Genomic DNA, 19,907 nt, shown 5'->3' with positions numbered 1-19,907 from the left:
CAATTACGCTACGAAGCTTATTGCAAAAATGTTGACGACATTTCATGCGAAAACCTTACAAGAGACATTTGAGCTTCCCAGCCGCCGTAGTCGTTCTGAAGAAGCCTGAAGGTTTCGACGTCCATGGTGACTGCTACGCGGTCCCCAATTTTGAATCTATCTGGCCCCTTGTCCGCAACGTCACCTGAGGAAAAGTAAACACGGGGATTTTAGTGAGAAAGCAAAAATTTAAAGAAAATCTTGAGCGAACACTCACTTATCACTCTTAGCTTCGACCACCATGTTTTAAGCACTACAAAAAATACACAGCTGGCCGTTTATGACTCACGCAGTGGTGGTTAAGTGTACTTAGGAAATGCTTCGCATTTTGTAACTGCTGCAAACCTTGTACTTTAATATTTCCTAAATCTCTAGACCACGCAAACATATTTAGTGAATGCACTTCAGAGAGAGTGCAATATTATGATTTAAAGCTTCTTGTTTCAAAAGTTGCATGACATAATGAGCAAATCGTTGCTCCTAACCTATACCAGTACAGAGTATATTTGCACTTTTCAATGCAGGGTTGCCACACTACACTTTTCAGAAATGACGGAGCAGTTCATCTAGCGCAATAGAATAAATGGCAAGGCTCATACCAAAATTGATGGCACATTAGAAACCGTGTGCAATCCTCTCACCATTAGCCAGAAAGTGCGACACAATACTTTCATTTCATCTCCAATCTTCAATAATGAAGCTGTTTTAGTCGAGACTTTATAGCCGATGACTGTCGAAGACCGGGAAGGGGCAGGTGCCATTACTCGCAAGTTTCAACCATCACCACCACACCCAGTACTAATTTGCCCACTCCTTCCATTTCAATCCACTTTTTTACAATTTCATGTCCATTTCAGCTCGCTTTGTTCAGCCCCACTTCATTCAAATCTTGCTTCATTGAACTTACTAAAAAGTGGGCTTCTTTACAAGCCATCGGTTTCGCTATTTCACGGTATCCGCTACGTGGACCTGTTCGAATTTTACAATACAATTGAAATGTCATATCATGTGCTGTGAAGTGCTATAAACAATGAATGATGCGATATATATATAAACTAAAGAAGGCTTATATCAGCACTGTAGTAGTGCGCTCACGGTTCGTAACACGGCTTCTTTTCACGTTTCACGGGCTTTCTTCACAACGTGGAAAAAATTACAGCACGAGACGTATCGTACAGGAAACAGTTTACTCGGTGGTTTCTGAAAGTGCTTTAACTCAGTGTTCATGTTTTGAGTTTCGAGCCCATATTTAAAAATTTGTTAATTAGAATTTAGTAATTACTTAGTATGGGGAGAAATAAAGAATAGCCTCAGTACCTACAGGCTAGTGCGAGTAGTAAGCGTTTTGTTCGATTCGCCTCCTAAGCACCTTTCACTTTCAAAATCTTGGCTCAAGTTACGTGGAATACCCTGTAATATATATTATATATATATATATATATATATATATATTGCTACGTAATATGAGATGCACGTGACTACTTGCCAGTGTATTCACACCGGTACAGTCAGAGCGCAGCACACAGAGCAGCAAACCAGCCCTCTTCATCCTCTTCTGATCACAGAATGGTTCACCCTTCATGCGATAGCTACGTAGCATTACCCCCCGGTAGTAAAAGCACCGACTCGGTGCACTTTATATGTGTTCTTCAGGAGGAGGGCGGTATGGTTTCAACCCACTGACGTGGACGTCACTGGGGGTGTTTGCAGACATGTTAGTCCCGGAGACTGGAATGACCTCGTAGGTAATGTCCGTTACCCATTGTAAGATACGGTAAGGTCTTTTGTACGGAGATAGCAACTTCTCTGACAATCCAACACGACGAATTGGGCACCAGAAAAGAACTAGAGAACCATCTGGAAGTCAACGTCGGCATGCTTGCTGTCGTAGAGAGCCTTCTGGGTTGCTTGTGAAGCCAACAGCCTAGAGCGGGCAATCTGACGTGCGTGGTCGGCACGAGCGATAGCATCACGTATGTATTAGCTTGGCGGAGGTGTAGTAGTCGGTAGTAGGGTGTCCAGTGGTAAGGTTGGGTTACGGCCAGAGAGCATATAAAAAGGTGAATAACCTGCTGTATCATGACGAGATGAATTATAGGCGAACGTCACGTGAGGTAGCGCTAGATACCCGTCATGGTGGTCAGATGAGACATATATCGAGAGCATGTTCGTGAGGGTGCGATTTAGGCATTCGGTAAGGCCATTTGTTTGAGGATGGTAGCAAGGGGTCAGTTTGTGTTGCGTTGAGGAAGAGCGCAAAAGGTCGTCGAGTATGCGTGACAAAAATGTGCGTCCACGATCCGTGAGCAATTGCCGAGGAGCACCACGATGTAGAATTATATCGTGGAGCAAAAAGTCGGCAACGTCAGTAGCATTGCTGGTCGCACTGCTACTGACGTATGGTCTATAGCCATGCATCAGAAGCAGTGCTATCATATGGTCTATATCCATGCGTCTATAGCCATTAGCAGTGCTGGTCGCACTGCTAATAACGCATGATCTATAGCAACGGTGACCCACTTGTTCCCAGAGTTTGATTCAGGGGACGGTCCGATGAGGTCTACACCATCAAGAAAGAAAGGTTCGGTAGGGACGGAAATCGGGTGAAGAAGTCCAGCAGGGATTGCGGCAGGTCTTTTTCGGCGTTAGAATTTATCACAGGAGGCCACGTAGCGTCGAACAGACCGCGCGAGACCATGCCAAAAGAAGCGGCGCCGGACGCGGTCGTACGTGCGAAATAGGCCCATGTGGCCAGCAGTTGGTTCGTGGTGAAGCTCATGAAGGACCGCTGAACGTAGATGGTTAGGCACGTCTAGAAGTACCTCAGGGCCATCTGGCTGGACGCTACGAGGGTACAGCGTGCCATTTAGGAGAATGAACATGCGGAGTGACACGTCGTTAGGGTGAGATTATAGACAGGCAATGAGTGACCGCAAGAAAGGATCGCGACGCTGTTCGTCACCAATCTGACGAAACCTAGACATGGACACGACGCTGGGGCCAGGATCGCCGACCAATTCATCTGGTTGGTCAAATGGGTAGCTGTACAAGCAATCGGCGTCCAGATGGAGGCGTCCAGACTTGTAGGCAACTGAGTAGGAGTACTCCTGAAGACGCAACGCCCTACGACCAATTAGTCCAGAAGTATCCCCCAGTGAAGAAAGCCAACAGAGGGCGTGATGATCTGTGACGACAAGGAACGGGCGGCCATACAAGAGCGAAATTTCGAAACAGCCCAGACAAGGGCAAGGCATTCTCGTTCTGTTATATAGTAGTTACGCTCTGACTTTGAAAGGAGACGACTTGCGTATGCAATTACACGACCAGTGCCCCGCTGAGTTTGGACCAAGACTGCGCCGATGCCGTGACCGTTAGCATCTGTCCACACTTCTGTAGGAGCATCTGGGTCGAAATGTGCAAGTATCGGTGGTGTCGTTAGAGCGGTGATTAGTCGAGAGAAAGCGTTAGCTTGTAGAGGTCCAGAACAAAACAGGATGTCGTGTTTGAGAAGGATTGTGAGTGGCGTGCGAGTGCTGCAAAGTCTTTTACGAACCGGCGGAAGTAAGAGCATAGGCCCACGAAATCGCGGACACCATGGATAGAGCGCGGAATGGGAAAGTTTGTTACTGTGCGTACTTTTGCCGGGTCTGGTCGTAGACCGGAAGCGTCAAGAAGGTGGCCCAACACAGTGATTTGACGAAGACCGAAGTGGCACTTCAAATATTTCAGCTGGAGGCCGGCATGTCGGACCCAGACAACACAAACACAACCTCAGGACGTCCTCAGTATGCGTTCGTGAGGACAATATGACGCCCTCAGAATGTCCTCTTATGGTACTAGAATGGCACTAATCCCGTCTCCTTGTCCGTACACATAACAACCTCAGCACATCTTCAATACAACACTTCAGGACTTTTTCAGTATCTTTTCAGAACAACAATAGTGTGGCCGGTTCGGTACTGTGGGCAGTGATACTACTTAGGATTTACTTCTTTTCATGGTATTTCCATACATCAAAAGAAAAGCACCTGCGAGGTCTCGTGTATATATACTGTATTAGTCAATAGACAGGTGACAAAACAAACAAAACTTGTTGACTGAAATTTATTTAACAGTAATTAATCACAACTGACAGTTTTGTCAGGCATTCGAGTACGCGTATAGTCTGAAAAAAGAAAAGCAGTATCAAGGCAGTCAACACAGGTCAATCAAGTACGTTTGTTATCTTCCCAGTCAAAAATAGTTAATGGGTCCAACTGGATGTTCCAGTTAGGAGCAATGGGTGGCAAAGGGGGCTAAGTGGGGTTCAAATGGTGTCTAACTGGTGCCCAATTGGAAGTGCATGCTGCAATGGGACTGTCCAATTGGACTTCCCATGTAGTGGCTTCTAACATTTTAACCAACTCTGCATATTTGAAGTTCTAACAGGATGACCTGCTGTCATGATAGGTGGTTCCAGTTGGTTGCAATGGGACTCAAATGGACGTCAATGGGACCCAAGCTGCAATGGGAGAGTCCAATAGGACACCCCAATTGCAGTACATGCATAACTTTGAAGTTTATTTTTTACAATTCTCTACCTGAGCAGTATTGAAAGTCATAAATGGAAATCTACGGTGATGCATCCAACCCTCCATATAAAGCAATTCATTTATGTGTGTTACCCAAACAGAATTCGAGCTAGTGCTTCAGCTTGGAATCCCTGAGCTCGGTCACTTACTTAAACCTTGGATTAAATTAAGCTTGTTTACAACACTTGCCTGGTTTACAAACAACCACTGTATCAGGGCATCTGATTAAGCTTTCCATATATGCATCATGAAAATGCAGCAGTTAAAGTACTAGTACACATTGGAACCGCACCTTCTACTGTTTGCAGCATCACAATGTACCAACGATGTCTTATTCCCAAACTAGGGAATATGGCTAACTACCAGTGAGCACCTGATGTCACGTGTTTATGGGCTACCTGTCACTGCATATAATGCTGCTGCAGGATATGACTGAATTTTTTTAATATTCATACGATAGAAAAGGTTATGCAACTAAGAGAAAACAATTAGATGTTCTCACTAACAAGATATCCGAAAGAAGGTATGAAAGGCAACAATAACATTGAAAAAAAAAGAATTTTATTTCAAGGCAAACAGGATTTAAATAGCACAGAACATATTTTGGTGTAAAAAAATTTCTTGGCCAGTGCTGCAACACAAGGCGTACAAGATACTTCAAATATTACAAATACTTATAACAGTAAATTGAATCACAATAAAAGGAATTTTAGTTCCAAAGGAGGAAAAAGGCATTGCCATACAACTGGCATTTCAGTAAAGCACTGAGAAACAGGTTTCATACAGGTTAACAGTTTACACGTGAACAGCATGTCTTTACTTATTTAAGGATGCTTAAAGGTCAACTCCGGTGGTTTTTCGAGGTCAACGAATCTCAATCAAATTCGCTGGGTACACTCTTACGCACATTCCTGTCATTTATGCCAATTACAGGCTTGAGAGATGCGCAGATTATTTGCAAATGAATTTTAAAGATTGCCTCGAAAAACTCGCCTCGCTTGCCAGAATTATTGGCAACACTGTCAGTGCGATGTCAAGTTTGTCATGTCAACGAAAGTGACGCAGGCGATGGCATCGCTACTTTGGCCCCTACATTGTTTATTGTGCTGGCCCCAAGACGACAGCGGTGGTGTTTGGCACGACCATAGCACGGGAGAGCTTTCTTCCTTCCTCTGTGGTGTTTTGCCGGTGCTTCGCTGGTCTGGCTTTCACAGTTTTCATACTACGTGCCGGCAGAACCAGTATACGGCCTCCAGTTCTTAACAAATAGTACATCATATGCAGACCGGGCGCCCGGTCGGGTTTCGGTTTTGCACCTTTTTGCTTATTAAAAATTGTTTTCGAATTTCCTGAGCATTTCAGCTATTGGGCTCGTGACAAGAGTGTCTCAGGAACACAGAAACACCATTACCTTGACATGGTCGAAAAATCGCTGGAGTTGGCCTTTAAGGATGCTCACAGTGGCACAATGAATTATGTATGAATGACAAGCACACATTCTATGCATAGTGTACAAGACTGAACTTGTATGAAAAAGAATAAAAAGCGTCATGTAATATTGCAGTACCCCGACACACACACTAAAATAAAGAATACAATAGCAGTAAGAATAAAAAAAATACAGCACCCACTGAATAAATATAGGAAAACATTCAGTACACAATGCAAATATAAAACATTAATACACACAAAAAGAGACATAATAAATTTAAAGAAATTCAGACCCACCGATCTCTTTTCGGTAATATTCAGATACCTAATACAATATGCAAAACACTAGACTTTAACGAAAAAAAAATATTTCCAAAAACAATCAAACCTAGAGAGCAAGCTGGCTTACAGACAGATATTTCACAATTTGTCACAGCCATGTGGTCAATCAATTTAATCTGCACAGCACGATAAATCCCTCTATATCAGTGGTCTCAAATATGCAGCCGGGGAGGCTCTCATGTGCGGGCCCACACATAACCATTTTCACTGCACATTTAAAAACATTTTCTTGGTATGTTCATGAGCTACACAGGCATGACTGCTCTAAAGAACAATTTTTATGAGGTACACCATGTTGTCACCATGCATTGAAACATAATCGTGAAACAAAAAATCATCACCATATCCAGAAAGTGAATGATGTTAGGTGAGCTTGCTTGGAGATGATCAGGTCACCCGCGAATCCTCCGTACAAATCTTCTATTACCATATATAGACGTGGCAATGTTATATATACATAACATACTCAATGTTTATTAATTTACATTTGGATTCACTATATACTTTTTGATGAACTATATACATTATATATACTCAAACGGAATTGTTTCAATGGTATGAGTCATCATGACAAACATCTTGCCTACTAGAAGAGCTAACTAGTCACGGGTGGCGATTTCACGTCGATCGCCTCAAGGCATTTCAAGGGCCACTCACATAAAAAAACGCTCATGTTTTGAGGCATAGTGTGCACTAAACAGGGTTCCTTTAAAACTTACACAGCATAGGTTCTTCACTTCAAATACATTACAATGTAAAGGAACTTGGAGGGAAGCATACATAGGAAGCTCTTTCGAGTTCCACAAACACAACCACCTTTCTGATTTCAGAGCATTCGACCAGTGATGTATTCGCTGCCTTGTGATTTACTTTCAGCACATGTGACATGGCCACCAAGTTGTACATCACTGGACTGCAGCTTAATTTCCTTGCAGATATATATGCTTTGTTGTCGCTGCCATGGTATATTTCTTCAACAATAACAAAATGCCCATTTTGAAGTTCAACAACAGAGCTATTGGTCCTCTTGTTAGATGCATACATGCTATCAGTGATAATTGATCCCTTCGCCAACATTCTTCTGTATTTGGTGAACTCAAGGGTAGTGTCATGTAAAGATGGCTGCAAACCTGCTGATGCACGTCGGGAACCGTGTCCGAAAAAACGGTAGCCACCACTACTAAGTACGCTTTTTTGCGTTTTTGTGCCATCAAAAGACGAGCAGTACTCTGCTACACTTGGACTGATAGCCTGCCGTTGAAGTTCTACTACCATGCTTTCCATCTGTAGGACTCGGCAGACTTGATGGGGAATTCCGTTAGCTGCTTTTACAGCTTTTTTTAGGCTGCCGTTCCCAGCTTCAAATGGGAACGCACTGTGTGCCCAAAGTGGTCCCCAGTGGCGCACACTCTTTGCTATATGAGTCAGTTGGTGCATGTTGAATGTCATGACTGACTTGCCAAACAGCAGTTCTGCACGCACATGAAACTCCAACAATAGCCCCTCGGCAATGGTGAGCTCAGTTGGGCTGATTGCACGCTGCAACATTATGTGCAAGGCTTCAACTAGGCAAGCCCAGTGTTGCATGTATGGCTTCTCAAGAATGCCATGCAAAACAGGGACACTGTAACAAAGTAGCCAGCTCTCAAGTTCCTTGGCCTTCCACCATTTCCGCTCTTTTGTCGGCCTCGGCAATCGCTTCACATCCATTGGTGGCTTAATAGACATAAGCCTGCGGTCCACTATGTGCTGATGTCGGCTTATTGAACAGGCACTATCAGAATTGAACCACAATTCTAGGAACTGGCGCGCTACCCCCAGCAAGACACAGTGCATATAGTCTGGCACAAAGCTCCACACTATGTTAAAATGGGGCAGGTTTATCAACGGTGACACTGTTTTGACTCCTTGCACAGGCACCCCCCCTTTCAAAGCAATCTCCATGTCATTTAGCATTTGGAGCTCACTTCTTTCTGTGGGTTCAACTTCCTCAACTGGGTATTTAGTTGCCCCGCCAGCTCTCTCACCTCTTTGGAGACACCAATTACATCCAAAATACCCATTAAATTGGGTTACACCTTGCATCGGTGCCCTAGCAACAGAATCTACACTTGAACAGATACAATAGACCTTATATTTTTCAACCCTTCCTTGACGTTGTAATTCAACGCCATTCTCACACAGCTCGTTCATTTTCTCAACAAAAGTACCTTGGAAAAGTGCCATGTTTGGCTTTTCTTTCCAGAACCACAATGCGGCCAGGACCAATTTGGACATTCTTTGCTGTGGAGGGAGCTCATTAACAATTAGCTGGATGGGCCAAATTGATGTCCCACTTGATTTGAAAAGCGGGGTCCCATCTGCATTCAACGAGAAACTGATTCTTGGTCCACAGTGTTGAGATTCGGCTACAAAAGTACGATACATTGTACCATCCCAGATGTCTGAAAATGTCCCATTCGTCGGAAGGGGCTTTGTTAAATCAAGAAGATCACAGTCCTTAAGTAGCCTTTGAAGTTGCGACTCCACATCGAGAGTGACAAAAAAGGGGGCATCCGAAAGGGAAGACACAAAAGTTGTGTGACTGCACTTCGAGCATTTCAAGTAAGAATTTGTCTCAAGACTGCCAATATGCGAAAAGCATCTCGGACAAAAAAAGAAAAAAGTCATAGTGGTGCCAGTTTCGCTAAAAAGTTTATGTAGGTGATACTGTGAGTGAGGTAATATAGGTTTATCAAAAATTCTGTTAATTAAATCTATTAAGCTAGTTAAACCCAAAAGAGTCAAATTATTCTTCACAGCATGCTTTAGTGCCATTAGGAGAATATCTCCCTTCGAAAGAACCACTTTCTCAGTGACAAGTTGTGTAAAAAGGTCTCCAAAGCGTGCCTTGCAAGATGGATCAGGCTCTGTCACTGGATCTGCAGCAGGCTGCTGAAAGTAAAAAAAAAAAAAGCTTTCGTCAATGAAGCTATCACAGAATTCAGTTATAGTGAACCGTGATAAGCCCAATGAATATGAGCAAACAACTCTGTTATTGATCAGTACAAAATATCATGCCTGCTAGGCTGATAACTTTTTACAGACCAACTGGTGAGATATTCTTTAAAATGAAAGAGCCAGTGATCTTGAAATGAATCATTCACCAAATCACCGCTACGTGTCCCTCTTAACAGTGCCCAATTTACACAGACATTTTCCAGTACATAAAAGAGCCTGTGAAAGTAGTGCCCTTAAAACCTGACCATAAATCTAGTTATTTCCAGTGAAAACAAACACACCATGTCATCATCTAATGTGAGAAAATCTCCAGGGAAACCTTGCTGTGAAGCATGGTCACTTGAAAAAGCTTCCTGTGAAGAAAAAAAAAAAGAAGCATTTAGTGCCACAGTAACCCAATCTGCCTATTCTAGTTAGCTGTGCTAGTTCACTCATAGCACGTAAATTACATGACAACAGACAGTGTTAAGAACATGGTCTGAAAACCTGTTGCAGGTTGTTCCCAGAGTTTATTGTCCCAAGTGATAACTCGTCTTGAACTGATTATGCAAGAGAAAACCACAGTGCCAATGCACTTGCTCAAGGCTATTCTAGTGGATGTGAATCTTCCAGCTGCACATATTTGTAGAGTGCAACTAGTGTGTAAAAGTTACCTCTTCATCCTTATCAAACAGTGACGAATCATCTGCGTCAGAAAGGCTTGCAATGCCGTCTTGAAGTGGAGAGTCCTAAAAAAAACCAACCAAAATTTATAATTTCCCATCGTAATACATAAGCATAAAATAGCATGTGTATGCTTACTAATTAACTGATAAGCCTTAGTAAAATAACTTCATCTGCTGGGGCGTGAGGCTCGCGTGCAGGAAATTTCTGTGACGGATCAGCGCTGTTCCTCTGCTCTTGTGCTTCAGGGGCTGCAGCAGGAGCTTCCATAGCACTGCCAGCTGACGAGCCTAACCGGCCTCCACTTGACGTTACCTGTGATAGAACAAGTGCGCCGATATAGTAAACGGTTTATCGTATAGAAACAATAGTTCTCGTAGCATTCTACTACCAGCTCAATTTACCGGCTCATTATCGGACTCGGGGAAATCTTCTTCACTTTCCGGACGTTCGGAGCCCGGACTAGCTATGTGACTATTCCGGCTCTTCAGTGATGTTGTTCGACTTGGTGGATCTGCCCTTTCAGTGTCGCTGTCTGCCTCATCACTCGAAGAAGGCATGCTAGGGCTGGCACCCTAGAAGAAAATAATGAGATTTGGACTTAAATTGCTGCGCTAAATTAATGAAAAAGAAAATGCACTGATAAAAAATAGCAATTTAACACGGCCGAGCACATTCGATCATTCGCGGGCAGAACTATAAAGGGTGGTAAAAAGGAAGACCGTAAAACACGGCGCAACGATCGAAGTCGTTGAGCAACATGCAGATTAATGTTGTGGACAACCGCTGATCTGATACCAGCAGGGCCCGGATCAAGCTAAAACCCCGATCGAAAGTGCCCATCCATGTTGAAAATGATCAGAACTTACGGTCGGCGGGCAAGCGCGTGCGGTGCTCCTTGGTAGCTGGAACTGAGACTTGGGATTTAAATAAGTCTTGTAGGGTCCTCTCTTTCTTTTCTTCGGACCGCGCTCCATCGCGAGGTCTTGAAGCAACAAGACGGCTTATTTCACTCCGGGACACGAAGTACAGAAACGGCGATGTAAGCGATAGGACAATGTGCACCGGCTGCCTGCGGCCACAGCGGCTGCCATATTGCATAGACACCCTGCAGCCAGCAGTCTGCATGTGAATTGATTGAAACAGCGTAGCGTTAAACAAACATTATAAAAGTAAAAAAATACTTTTAAAATTATTCTGATTTTTTGTTTACTTATAATGAAGAATAACATTTTCATTGACAAACTATCAGATCCGCAGCTGCGGTCGACCCTTGTTGCTTGCTGTGTGCGACCAGCGTTTGACCAGCTGTAGCGCACGTGTGTAGATGTTTTCTTCAGCATTGCAAGATGATTACCCACGTTCGAGTCCGGTACGAAGATGATAAAAAAATTGGAACGGTGCCAATAGAAGACGTTAAAGATTTCTTCCCCCGTCACCAGCAAGACTTCAAGTCCAAATCCCTCTATTTAGTCAAATGGACGGACGACAGTGGAGACAGCGATTACTATAGGGCCCGGATTCTGGCACTGGGAGGTAAGCCTGCTTTTGTTTGATATGTTGCCGGCGAAATGCATTCTCTTTGGCCTGGCTGACTGCTAAGCACTGTTCACCGTTAGTAACTACAAAGTATTTTATCGATAATCTCCACTAGCATAGTTCATTTTGTTAATTTACCGCGTGCAATCGCAAATAAGTATGGTGTCATTATTAATTTATGCATATACCTGAAAACTCTACGGAGATGACGCTGGTATTTACCTGGCCGCAGAGAGATACCAACAGCGTCGGGTATATCAGCCTGGAGTATATAAGGCCCTTTTGCGGTAGGACGCGCCTTTGTTTGTGGCACTGCAGCTTTTATACCTAATGACAAGGTCTATACGCTACTATTTCGCTCGCGGCATATGACGTTGTGTTACAACGGTACTTAAGCATTCACACGAGGTTCGATGGTTAATTTACAATGCAATAAAACTAATAAAAGTGCATGCTAGAGATCGTGAAATGTGCACGCGTCAGAGGATGATGTGACACTAACTCAGTAAATGTTAATGTTGCAATCCGCCCTCACGTTTTCCAGAATCGGAGGACTTCGCGGAGACAGAGGCCAGAGAGAGAACGCGTATTCCGAAGAGGGTTTATTCGCCGGCGTCTTCGGACTACGAGAATGAAGCGGAGGTAAATTATTATCTAAACCTCCTACAAAAGGTCCTGTCAACACTTGTGTAAACAGTGTGTAACAAGTTATTTTCTATTTTCGCCCAGAGCCCTATCAAAGAAAAAACGAAAAACAAAACAACAAGTGGTGCAGAGGCACGCCTGCTTCAGCTTTTAAAAAGCAAGAAAGAAAATATGAAGAGGCAGGCGAAAAATCAAGATGGGCCACATTCTAAAAAGCACCACAAAGAAGCAATGGACAGTGGGCGCCTTCAGGGGGCTCATGAAACCATTGATAACCTTGAAGAGCAGGTAGAGAAAAAATCTACCATCATTCGCCAACTGCGAAAACAAAATGAAGAAAAAGACAGGGAGATGGCTCAACTCAGAAGACTGAACATGGAGCTTCAGGACAAGGTTATTTCTGCACTGGAAGACATGAAAGGTATGAAGCAGAAAATGTCTTCATTGTACTGATTTTGTGCTGTGAAAGCATTAATGCCATTCTTCTGACATTTAGCAGTGTGTACAGCTTGTTACCATAAAACGTTCGGCAGTCTTTAAGTGAAGATATTTCGAGTTTAGACTGCAAATGGCTATTGTTTACAGCTGTTTGATGAAATTTAATGAAAATATTTTGTCAGCTCTTTTTCCTCTCTGGGCAATGCAAACAGCACGGCACCTCATGTATAAATGCAGGCTGCAGAATTATGAAAAGGATCATGGATGGCAGCCAGTCGAGCCCCTCCGTGTCTGAGGATCTACAAGACACCTTGACAGAGCGAGCCCTTCGCCCAGGTTCATCCAATCCGCAACCGAATGACAGTGAAACAATGGTATTCTATCTGGAATGTCAATAATGTGCAGCTGTCCAAATTACAAACAACTGTTCTTTTGAAAGCATGTTAAAATAATATAAAGCAAGATTGAGCATTATAGATTACTTGTCATAGAAGTTTGTCTCTGCACAGCTGAGCAAGACATTCCAAAAAGAGTTCAGTGATCATTATAGATATGTGTAAATTTTAAGCAGAACTTATGAACAACCAAAAAAAATGAATTTCGTTGTCAGCAACACAACTTACTAAAACAACTTCACTAACGTACTTGTTGGACAGAAATATTAAGGAATACACTTGGCCTTGTCTGCTGCTGTTTTAGCCATCTCGTGCTGCGCGGATTCAGCACAACCTCACTGAGAAGGTGCAGGCACTTTGTAAACTGGTCTTGCACAAAGGCTGCACTTTCTCTCAATGAATACTGTGGTGCTGACACCACCATGTGCAGTTCATAGAAAGAATGCTAGAGTGCAGCACCACAAAACTGGCTGACAAAGTGCTGGTGAAATGAATAGACCTTTGTTGTTTATGATATGCAATACAGGTTGCACTGCACATGGATGCCTTCAGAATGCATATGTTCCGTGCAGGTGGACATTGGACGAGGGCTTATGGTCAAGAAAGGTGCATGGGAACATGTGCAGTCCCATCATAAGGATTCCTTATTTGTCAAGGACCTGCTAGTCACCATCTGGTCGAAAGACAACCTTAAGGAGCGCTCCCTGCATGGTTGGTTATAATACAAAAGCATAGTGTGTGTCAGTTGGTAACGGGGGAATTCGTTGTTGTGGATATCTGTTATGCAGGAAAACATTGTCCACGGTACCCTAACCGTCCACGCAAGGCTCCCCTAACACCGTGGAAGTTGGACGTAATGCGTGGTAAGTGTGCAGACAGTCTCTTGGAATGCATATTGAACCAATCTTATTCTTAGTACATGAAATCACAGCAAAGCTCGGTTGCAATTGAGTCTATTTTGAAGCCACTACAAACTTTACTGTCTGCTTTGACTTCAGTTATGAACACAATTTTACATAAACTATGTAGTTGTAAAAATGTGACCCAACACCTTGCCTCTTACTTACTATTAAATTCATTTGTTTTAGTCAGGAGTGCAGGCAGGTGAAAGTCTTAAGTCTCTTAAATGCACTGGTAGTTCAAAAAGATAGTCGAAAAAAAGAAAAGCCAACAATAGAGCTAGTGTGTAGACTGCCAGCATTTTTTTCATCATAACTTATATCTCTTTCATAAAAAATGACAAAAAAAGAAATAGTGTTCTCTGCTTTCTTCCTGCACTATATAAATCCACACAGTTACATGGTGCGAGTGGAGAGCTGTGAAATGTTACTTTTTTAGATTATTTTTGTGCATGTGCACGCTAAGTTCGCAGTTTCCTTTTTCTAATAAATGCTGGAACGGAACACTTTTGCTAACTGGAGAATGCTTTCTGTATTGTTCAAGCCTGTGCTGCTAAGGCATATTCTAGGCCATTCAGCATATAACACTTCATTGCATCAAGAAATATGACTAAAAGTTCAATTTTGAACTTTTGTGTTCTTAAAGTAATATCGATGCTATTAGTTCTTTAAGCAGCTGGTTTCTTCAAGGCTATTTATTGATAATTTTTGTTGTTTCAGACTGCTACAGAGCACGTCTGGAGCATCAAGGCGTGCCTGCAGGAGTACTGCCGTTGGCAGTCAAACAGATGAACCACTTCATTGTTGAGAAGCTTTCAGATATTGAGAAGCTTGCCAAGCGGTAAGATAAGTGTGTTCTTTGTGTCAAAGGACTCCCCCCCCCCCCTTTTTTTAAGAGAAACTTGGCCATATTCATCTGCTTGCAACATGCATGTACAGAAAGAGACTGAGAAAATTTGGAGGCTCGTCTGGCATTTTGGCGCAGCGTGGCGCAATATGGTTTTGGCAGCTCGGCGCAAAAGCGGGGAATTGTATCAAATTCGCGTAATTGGCACAGCTGTTGTACCCCTTCAACATGCATAGCTATTTTTATGTTAATGTTTTTATGTTAAATCACATCTAGACTTGGAAGAATGTAAGCCATTGTGTGGCTGACTAAATGTATAAATTCTGCAAAACATTTGCAGGGCGAAGGACAACCAGGGCGTTGCGGAAGTTTAACAGAGGAGGACCATTGGTGCATTTTCTAAATAGTGTAAATATTATGGAATGTGTGAATAAATTTTCATTCTTTCATATTTTTTTTTTCTCTACCATTGTTTTTATCTTGTATGTGCATGCATTTGAGTGTGCATTAATGTCACATTCACACTAGGTAATCCAGCCTGTGCTGTTTCCACTGTGTTGTGAAATTGCAATTAATGAAGTGCAGTGTGATGACAGCCAGCCTTCTACAGGATTGTCATTTTCTACTTGCATCCGCAGAAATGTGATAATCATGTTTATAGGTCAGCCAAGAGACTGCAATTACTACACTACTACTTAGCTTCAGTTGGCTCTCTCTGTATACCAACCACTGGCTGGCTGAAATGCAGTTAGCAATTTAGCGTCAACCAAGTGCTTACCAGAAACTAATGGCCAGCCATATTAAATTGGCTTACCAGGTAGAATGGTGACTGGCTAAACACCAGCTTTTGTCACTGGGCCAATCATCTGGATACATGCAGTGCAGCTTGGTCGAAGACCAGAGAGTCACAACGCAGACGAGCGCTTGTCTGTGTTCTTTGTCTAAGTTCGCGCTGCATGTATCCAAGTATGTATCAACTAGCCCAACTCAACCTTTTATTGAAACATATGGAATCATTGGAGTCTCAATTACCATCAAAGTGCTGACCATTTGCAACAATGTGGGAAGTCATGTGGTTACCAGCCACATTGAATTTGCTTACCAACTAGAATGAATTGGGGGCTGTTTGGAATGCCAGTTACGATCAGTGGGCCAAACATCTGGAACCACAGGATTACCAGTTAGCTTCAACGGGTTAGTCTACTGAGACCTGCCGGGCAACCACGTGCCTACCATTAATTTTCAATGGGTTGACCATTTCAGGTCAACGGGTTTTCTATTCACCACCAGTTGGCTTCAACAGGTCAGCCTATTCACACCAAGTGGACAACCACCAGTATACCATTTAGTATAAATGGGTTGACCATTTTAGGTCAATGGGGTTTCCTATTGACCACCAGTTAGCTTCAACAGGTCAGCCAATTCACACCAGGTGGACAACCACCTGCATACCATTTAGTATTAATGGGTTGACCATTTGAGGTCAATGGGGTTTCCAATTGACCACCAGTTAGCTTCAACAGGTCAGCCAATTCACACCAGGTGGACAACCACCTGCGTACCATTTAGTCTTAATGGGTTGACCATTTGAAATCAACGGGATATTTAATTGACCACCAGTTAGATTCAACGGGTTAGCCAATTCACACCAATTGGACAACCACCAGCGTACCATTTCGTTTTCATGGGCTGGCCATGTGAGGCCAAAGGGGCTACCAGTTTGTCACCAACCAATTTCAAATGGTGCGCACCATTGCAACTAACTGGCAATTGCTCAGCACCAGCCACACTTAACTGGTAGCCAATGGGGTCCCCTGTTGAACCAGTTGCATTGAAGTGGTGAGCCACTTGGATCCCCCTTTGGAATATAAGGGTTTACCCATTGATTCGAACGGGATAATGTTCAATGGGTGGCGAAAATCCTACTGGTCCAACACCCATTGATTTTAAATGGAAATTTTCCAGTTGGACCCATTGAATATTTTTGACTGGGTTCCTCGAAAGTTTGACACAATGTCTTCATCACCACGTGTATCGCGCCCAATGCACTCATTAGTGTTAGAGGCTCCGCTCTGACAGCCTATCAATACACTTGAAACGGGCGTTGACTTGACTAGCCCGAGGTCAGGCTATGTGTCAGATGCAGAAGTAGATCCTTCCACGTTGGGACCATGCTGTTTAGAAGCACAATTGATATCTGGTGTTCCAGGCTGCTTCGAACCACACCTCGCCGCGGTCGGCTGGTGACAATGCATCCATGATCAGTCTGAACGTTGTGCAGCCCAGTGCACCCATCAACACGACAATTTACCAGGCGTCATCACCTACGACACACACATATCTCACTTTTAACCATCCACACAAACAACAAAGGCCACGAACTTCCACTAGTACACTCCACCTTCCCTGACAGGGCCACCGCTGCCATTTTGACAGTCAGTTGGCTTGGAATGGCTTGGCTACTCGACTATCTAAAATGGTGCTGCATAGTCAATGGTTGCCAGCTGCTAGTTTGTTATTACGCGCTACAGTGGCGTATAATGACTAATTTAAGGCGGTGACATTTGTGAACACACTGTTTCAAATTGACATTTCGCAATACCAGGTTCGATACCTAAGCCAATTATTTACGCGTGTCTCATTAAGCGAAATGCATATTTTGAAAATTTTCTGCCAAAAAAGAAACAAACGAGGCGAAAATATACAATAACTTTATGACTGTATGAAATGAACGTGTGACGAAAGTTTTCACATATGAAATGCGTCATATGAAATGGTACGCAAGGGTCTTGAGGAATTATATCTAAGTGCGCAAGGGTCTTGAGGAATTATATCTAAGTCTGTCATCCTGAAAAGGTCCTTGACAGAACCTTTTCCAGACCAATTGTTGTCCTCAGAGAGCACTCGAAAAAACGTTTGAACCGGCGCTCACGTGTTGCTTTTGTCCTCTCCAAAACGTCCTTAAAAGTACTTTTTCAGGATAAATTGTTGTCCTCTAAAAGCACTCGAAAAGACGTTTCTGGGTCAAACCAGCTTGTGTCGTCCTCAGTAAGTACTAAGGTCAATGTGAGCTGTGCGAGGACAATTTTACCATATCAGGACGACCTCAGGACATCGAGTGTTGTCTGGGGAATGTTGATAGAATGGTCGAAAGGCGTTCAAGGTGTGTTGCGAAGGTGGGTGAGAAGATTATCACGTCATCTAAGTAACACAAGCACGTCGCCCAATTAAATCCTTCAAGCAGCATCTCCATCATTCTCTCGAAGGTTGCTGGGGCGTTGGAGACCAAACGGCATGACCTTTAATTGGTAAAAGCCGTCGGGGGTAACGAATGCAGTTTTGTCACAATCCATTTCGCCTACAGCAATTTGCGAATAGCCAGATCGGAGGTCGAGAGATGGAAAAAAGGTGGCGCCATGAAGACAGTTAAGTGCGTCGTTAATACGTGAAAGAGCATACACCTCTTTCTTGGTTATTTGGTTGAGGTGCCAATAATCAATACAGAAACTCCAGGAGCCGTCTTTCTTCTTTGCCAAGACCACTGGGGAGGCCCAAGGGCTTGACGATGGTTTGATGATGTCTTTCGGTAGCATGTTGTCCACTTACTTCTGAATAACAGCTCGTTCTAATGTGGACACGCGGTAAAGCCGACGGTGGATGGGGGCACCTTCACCGGTATTGATTTGGTGCTTGGCAATATTAGTCTGGCTCAAGGGACGATCACACATATCAAAAATGTCACCGTAGGAGGCTAAAACGTGGCAGAGAGCGTCGGCCTGATCAGGCGAAAGGTTTGGTCCAATCATACTTCGAAAGATGGCCTCGGCAGAACCGGGTAATCGTGAGACTTCGGCTTGGTCCGGAACAGTTGCAGCGACAACGTTTATGTCATCATCTCTTACGGCAGTGAGTTGAGCAAGCGGCATCATGTAGGGCAACGCTTGAGGAATGAGGCCGAAATTTGGGAGTGGAAGAAACAGACAGTTGTCCACTATAGGGGCGATGGTATGCGGCACTGTAACACTGCGCGTAAGTCATGCGTCTGTTGTCGGTGTAACGATGTAGTCTCCGTCGGGAAGTGGAGGGTCGATGATAGACAGACGTATGTCACAGCTCGAGGCGGCAAGTGAACAAAAGTGGTTGGACCCAAGCGGCTGACGGACTTTTCACAGGCATCAGAAAGCAGGAGAAGGTCGAGGCTGAGCATGCCAGAAGAACAGTCAATTAAAGCCGAGTGTGCCGAGAGGAAATCAAGGCCTAGTATGAGGTTATGAGGGCAACGATCTAGAACGGCAGAAAGGACTATGGCGTGACGACCAGCAATGTTAACACGAGCCGTGCACATTCCGACGACTTCTACAGCGCCACCATCGGCAATACGTGTGGCTTGAGTCGTAGAGGGCGTCATGATCTTCTGCAAACGGCGGCGTAGATGTGCGCTCATAATAGATAGGTGGGCGCCATTGTCAACAAAGGCAGTAACAGGAACATTGTCGACATTTACTTCAATGAGACTGGGGTGTGTGAGCAGCGTCAATAGAGGGTTTCCGCGCGTCGTTGGTATTGCAGCTTCACCTCCATAAGCTGCAATATATAGTTTTCCTGCTGCGATCGCACAGAGAATCTCGGCGAGTAAAAGCGCCGAGGCGGCGGAGAGCGGGATTGGAGGCGACGGGGAGCGGGAGTAGAGGTGACCGGAAGAAGGGGCGTCAGTGGGGAGAGGCTCATGAGGAAGCGGCGAGTAGAAGTTGGACGGTGTAGCGGCTGGACGTTCAGAAGTGGTAGGGTGTATATAAGTAGGGTAGCTCTGACGTGGTGGGTTGGACCAGCGGCGACGGCAATAACGAGAAATATGTCCAGGTTGATGACAGGAAAAGCAGATAGGCTGTTCATCAGGGGTTCGCCATTGCGTACGGTTCCGGAGGGGCAATGATGGAGGAGAACGGCGAGCGTTACCAGAGGGGTATGGGCGTACTTCAGGGTGAGTCACGGGACACGCTGACGGAAGACCGAGATTAGCGAACTCCTGCCTTACCCCAGCTTGAATTAAGGCTACCGGTGGGTGTAATGGGTCAGTGGCTTGAGCTGTAAAAATAGG

General features: G+C 44.1%; 3 protein-coding genes across 8 annotated transcripts in view; 1 reads left to right on the top strand and 2 right to left on the bottom strand.

Moving 5' to 3' along the window:
• LOC119161288 (E3 ubiquitin-protein ligase MIB2) overlaps positions 1-19,907 on the bottom strand; it is a 102,142-nt gene that overhangs the window by 60,048 nt on the left and 22,187 nt on the right. For all 3 annotated transcript variants that reach the window (XM_075889699.1, XM_075889701.1, XM_075889700.1), the window contains exon 3: positions 60-184. In XM_075889699.1, coding sequence (XP_075745814.1) covers positions 60-184 — 125 coding nt within the window. The remainder of the gene's footprint in view (positions 1-59; positions 185-19,907) is intronic.
• On the bottom strand, positions 6,353-11,172 carry LOC119162980 (uncharacterized). Of its 4 annotated transcripts, none has more exons than XM_037414865.2 (6): positions 10,916-11,172; positions 10,451-10,621; positions 10,185-10,361; positions 10,037-10,111; positions 9,665-9,736; positions 6,353-9,317 (listed from the first exon to the last, which is right to left on the bottom strand). In XM_037414865.2, exons 5-6 carry the CDS (start codon positions 9,665-9,667, stop codon positions 7,131-7,133), a joined length of 2,190 nt encoding a protein of 729 aa, XP_037270762.1. In that variant the 5' UTR covers positions 9,668-9,736; positions 10,037-10,111; positions 10,185-10,361; positions 10,451-10,621; positions 10,916-11,172; the 3' UTR covers positions 6,353-7,130. The 4 variants fall into 4 exon arrangements, 3 of the variants coding, with proteins under 3 accessions (XP_037270762.1, XP_037270763.1, XP_075745813.1); XM_037414866.2 differs by having other exon boundaries at positions 6,353-9,314; XR_012894274.1 differs by lacking the exon at positions 9,665-9,736 and having other exon boundaries at positions 9,152-9,317; positions 10,916-11,167.
• Positions 11,264-15,260, top strand: LOC119172528 (uncharacterized). The gene is made up of 8 exons (XM_037423676.2): positions 11,264-11,582; positions 12,130-12,227; positions 12,315-12,651; positions 12,906-13,042; positions 13,636-13,774; positions 13,852-13,926; positions 14,683-14,803; positions 15,150-15,260. The coding sequence occupies exons 1-8, from the start codon at positions 11,396-11,398 to the stop codon at positions 15,181-15,183; spliced, it is 1,128 nt and encodes a 375-aa protein (XP_037279573.1). The 5' UTR covers positions 11,264-11,395; the 3' UTR covers positions 15,184-15,260.

This window comes from Rhipicephalus microplus, chromosome 3, assembly GCF_043290135.1.
Source record: "Rhipicephalus microplus isolate Deutch F79 chromosome 3, USDA_Rmic, whole genome shotgun sequence".
NCBI classification, from domain to species: domain Eukaryota; kingdom Metazoa; phylum Arthropoda; class Arachnida; order Ixodida; family Ixodidae; genus Rhipicephalus; species Rhipicephalus microplus.
Note: the sequence above shows the minus strand (reverse complement) of the source record. Positions and strands in the feature narration are given on the sequence as shown.

Bases quoted from the DNA above. Each gene is read 5' to 3' on its own strand.
- LOC119172528 (XM_037423676.2), top strand. From the start codon at position 11,396: ATGATTACCCACGTTCGAGTCCGGTACGAAGATGATAAAAAAATTGGA. The intron at 13,043-13,635 runs GTATTCTATCTG...TGTTCCGTGCAG, and splicing joins CGAATGACAGTGAAACAATG to GTGGACATTGGACGAGGGCT. The intron at 13,775-13,851 runs GTTGGTTATAAT...TCTGTTATGCAG, and splicing joins TAAGGAGCGCTCCCTGCATG to GAAAACATTGTCCACGGTAC.